Source organism: Austrofundulus limnaeus, unplaced genomic scaffold (assembly GCF_001266775.1).
Source record: "Austrofundulus limnaeus strain Quisiro unplaced genomic scaffold, Austrofundulus_limnaeus-1.0 Scaffold1701, whole genome shotgun sequence".
Lineage (NCBI taxonomy): Eukaryota > Metazoa > Chordata > Actinopteri > Cyprinodontiformes > Rivulidae > Austrofundulus > Austrofundulus limnaeus.
In genome coordinates, this window is record NW_013954103.1 from 51,884 (window position 1) to 55,923 (window position 4,040).

At 43.2% G+C, this 4,040-nt stretch overlaps 1 protein-coding gene and 1 long non-coding RNA gene across 2 annotated transcripts in view; one reads left to right on the forward strand and one right to left on the reverse strand.

Moving 5' to 3' along the window:
- The window catches only part of LOC106536146 (uncharacterized), a 5,048-nt gene extending 4,315 nt beyond the window's left edge, over nucleotides 1–733 (reverse strand). Inside the window, exon 1 of the long non-coding RNA XR_001312528.1 lies at nucleotides 148–733. This is a non-coding gene — a long non-coding RNA (uncharacterized LOC106536146). The remainder of the gene's footprint in view (nucleotides 1–147) is intronic.
- The window catches only part of iws1 (interacts with SUPT6H, CTD assembly factor 1), a gene marked incomplete in the record, with an annotated part of 18,724 nt that extends 15,905 nt beyond the window's left edge, over nucleotides 1–2,819 (forward strand). The window contains 4 exon segments of the mRNA XM_014033340.1: nucleotides 890–946; nucleotides 1,106–1,217; nucleotides 1,799–1,950; nucleotides 2,734–2,819. Coding sequence (XP_013888794.1) covers nucleotides 890–946; nucleotides 1,106–1,217; nucleotides 1,799–1,924 — 295 coding nt within the window.
- Between the last annotated feature and the right edge of the window lie 1,221 nt (nucleotides 2,820–4,040).

The following is a 4,040-nucleotide window of genomic DNA, read 5'->3' on the forward strand; positions in this document are numbered from 1 at the left end:
CTATAGGACCTAGAGACCAGAAACTATAGGACCTAGAGACCAGAAACTATAGGACCTAGAGACCAGAAACTATAGGACCTAGAGACCAGAAACTATAGGACCTAGAGACCAGGAACTTTATGAATTACAGACCAGAAACTATAGGACCTAGAGACCAGAAACTATAGGACCTAGAGACCAGGAACTTTATGAATTACAGACCAGAAACTATAGGACCTAGAGACCAGAAACTATAGGACTTACAGACCAGAAACTATAGGACTCAGAGACCAGAAACTATAGGACCTAGAGACCAGAAACTATAGGACCTAGAGACCAGAAACCATAGGACTTACAGACCAGAAACCATAGGACTTACAGACAAGGAACTTTATGAATTACAGACCAGAAACTATAGAACTTACAGACCAGAAACTATAGGACCTAGAGACCAGAAACTATAGGACTCAGAGACCAGAAACTATAGGACTTACAGACCAGTAACTATAGGACTTACAGACCAGAAGCTATAGGACTTAGAGACCAGAAACTATAGGACTCAGAGACCAGAAACTATAGGACTCAGAGACCAGAAGCTATAGGACTCAGAGACCAGAAACTATAGGACTTAGAGACCAGAAACCTCAGGACTGATGAGACTCTGACCTGGTTTCTGTCTTCTAAAATAAAAATCAGTAGTTCCTCTGGATGGTTCTTCTATAGTGAAACGTTTCATGTCTCCTCCAAGAGACTTGTTCAGTCTGATGAGTTCCAGGTGAACTCAGAGAGACGAAACGTTTCACTAAAGAAGAACCATCCAAAGGACCTACTGATTGTTTCTTTTTGATTTGTTCTACCTGGATTACTGAGATACATCAGGACATTGACTCTGTCTTCTTTCTGTCTGCAGCTCTGGAGGACAGACGCCTCGCAGAGACCTGGAGAAGCAGCTGACTGGAGAAGAAAAGTAAGTCCAGTTTCTGGTTTTACTGAGTAGACGTCTACGCGGGTCAGTTTTATGTTTTGGTCTTTATCCGCAGAAACAATCTTTTAAAAACATTAAATGCTTCTGTTGAAGTTTCAACTCTCCATCAGTAATAACTGCAGTCGTCCTATCTTCTTGCAGAGCTCTGAGACCCGGTGACCCTGGGTTCTGTGCGAGGGCCCGGGTCCCTATGCCCTCCAACAAAGACTACGTGGTCCGGCCCAAATGGAACGTGGAGGGGGACTCGAGCCGGGTGAGTGTGAGGACAGTTCTGTCCAAGTTTAAATGTTTTCAAAAGCTCTGCACTTCATGGTGCGTTCAAATACACTCTTCATGGTGCGTTCAAATACACTCTGTAAACCCTGCACTTCATGGTGCGTTCAAATACACTCTGTAAACCCTGCACTTCATGGTGCGTTCATGTACACTCTGTAAACTCTGCACTTCATGGTGCGTTCAAATACACTCTGTAAACTCTGCACTTCATGGTGCGTTCATGTACACTCTGTAAACCCTGCACTTCATGGTGCGTTCATGTACACTCTGTAAACCCTGGTTGTAAATGATTTAAACTGGTTTAAAGTAGTTAAACAGTCAAAGACAGTATTTTGATCAGATCAAATGGGTCTAAACTCTGACTTCAACAGTTTTATTTTGTAGGGTTCAAATCTAGACTTTGACAGGTAGCTCTTCAGGTGGGTAACAACAAATTACCCATAATTCCTCTGGTCAAAGGTTCAGGTGTCCTCTCAGCCCAGGAAACCAAGCAGTGAATGTAGTGCAGCAGCAGGTGTCTGAGCTCAGGTGAGCTGAGCTGTGATTGGTCCTCTGTAGAGTGGCTGTAAGAAGGCCATTGGCCTGCTGGAGAAGCACAAGCGGCGCTTCGCGGAGCGGAGGAAGATGCACCGGCCCCAGGGCGCCGTGAAGATCAGCATAGAGGGGAACAGGATGCCGCTGTAGTTCCTGCTGCTGGCCTGCAGGGGGCAGTGAGTCCATCTGCCTGCATGGTGTGAGGAGGTCTGCAGAGTTTACTGTCTGCTTCTATAACAACAAAACAAGTCGTTACTTTGACCTGTCACCTGTCAGGTCACCTGACATCACCTGGTGTCTCTCAGGTCAGTTCAGAGACATCAAACATTTCAAACGTCCTGAAAATAAAAATAAAATCTTATCAATCCTGGCATGAACACGACTCCCACCTTCCAGGTCAGGGCTCGAGTCAGTCAGTCCTCAGTGGCTCGGCTACTACCACACTAAACTGGATCTGATAAAGTCGGCCATCTTGGCAGGGTTTAATAGGAACCGGATCCTGGTCAGCCATCTTGGCAGGGTTAATAGGAACTGGATCCTGGTCGGCCATCTTGGCAGGGTTAATAGGAACTGGTCGGCCATCTTGGCAGGGTTTAATAGGAACTGGATCCTGGTCGGCCATCTTGGCAGGGTTAATAGGAACTGGTCGGCCATCTTGGCAGGGTTTAATAGGAACTGGATCCTGGTCGGCCATCTTGGCAGGGTAAATAGGAACTGGTCGGCCATCTTGGCAGGGTTAAATAGGAACTGGTCGGCCATCTTGGCAGGGTTAATAGAAGCTTGATGTTTCTGCTGTGACTGTCCTGCATGGAGGAAACTAACAGCTTGTGTTGTGCACTGACTCCTGACCTGAACCATTGATATAAATGACATATTATAGTAATAAATATCAGTGACCTGAGTGCTCCTGCAGGTTCTCCAGTGTTTAAAGCTTCTGTTTGGTGTGTTTTCCTCTGCAGGGTCCCATGAAGAAGGGTTTGTCCCGGGTCGATAAACAGATGCGTAGATTTGCTGACATCCGCCGGTTGACGAAGACGGGTCACGCTGTGAAGATTAGTGTGGAAGGCAACCGGATGCCCCTCTGATATTTTTATTTTTTTATGAATTATGATTTATTTTTKAATTAGTTTTTGTTCCTGAACAAATGCCCCCAGCCCCTCCCTCCTCAGGTTTTCAGCTCTGCCTCTTGGTGAAGGGCTTCTGTCAGGATGTGATGATCTGCTGTTAACGTCCCTCCATACAAGATTCATTAAATAACTCCAAACTGATCCTGTCAGCCGCCATCTTTTATCTTTCAACAGGACTTCTGTGATTGTTGCCTTCAAGTTTAGCTTGATCTGAGTTTGTGCTGCTAACTGGTCCCAGCAGCGTCAGAGCTAATGCTCTTTAGCCTCTGGTACTAATGCTAATGATCATTAGCCTCTGGTACTAATGCTAATGATCGTTAGCCTCTGGTACTAATGCTAATGATCATTAGCCTCTGGTACTAATGCTAATGATCATTAGCCTCTGGTACTAATGCTAATGATCATTAGCATTAGTACCAGAGGTATCAGCAGTACTGATCCAGATGTCTCCAGGATCTGACAGGTTGGTTCTGAGCAGCAGGAAGTCTTTTTACAGAAAGCTGCTTGTGGTTCAGGTCCTGTTCYGCAGGCTTGATCTGAGGAAACAGGTCTGAGCTGTTTCAGGTTATATCTGCACAGGAACTGTGGGACTATTAATTTAAAGAAAATATTTTCTMAATTGTTTAAAATCAGAAACCAGATTTATACTGAACAAGCTAACAACAACATGAACTGTGCTAAAAGATGAACTCAGAATCTTCCTCATKAAATTCATTCATTTACCCACTTTATATTTTAATGAACTTAATGTTTGTATTTATGCAAAGATCAATGGCAGAATATAAYTTGAATCATTAATACATTAAATACAGACTAAAAACTAAAATTAGAAAAATAAAAATTTAAAATTGATGTACATCTTCTGAAAATCCCAAACTTTAAATGAGTTTATTTCTAATAAAAATAATTTTAAATCTTAATTTRAAGATTCAGACCTAACTTCAGATTAATTAATATTATTTAATACAAATTAGGTTTAAATCACAACATCATTAATGATCAAATTATTTTTATTTAAATGATTTGAATGTAGTGGAAAAATGTAAATAATTCCGTGTTAAAGGGAGTGGGTGTGTCCAGGGGAGGTGACAGGGAGTGGGCGTGTCCAGGTGAGGTGACAGGTAGTGGGCGTGTCCAGG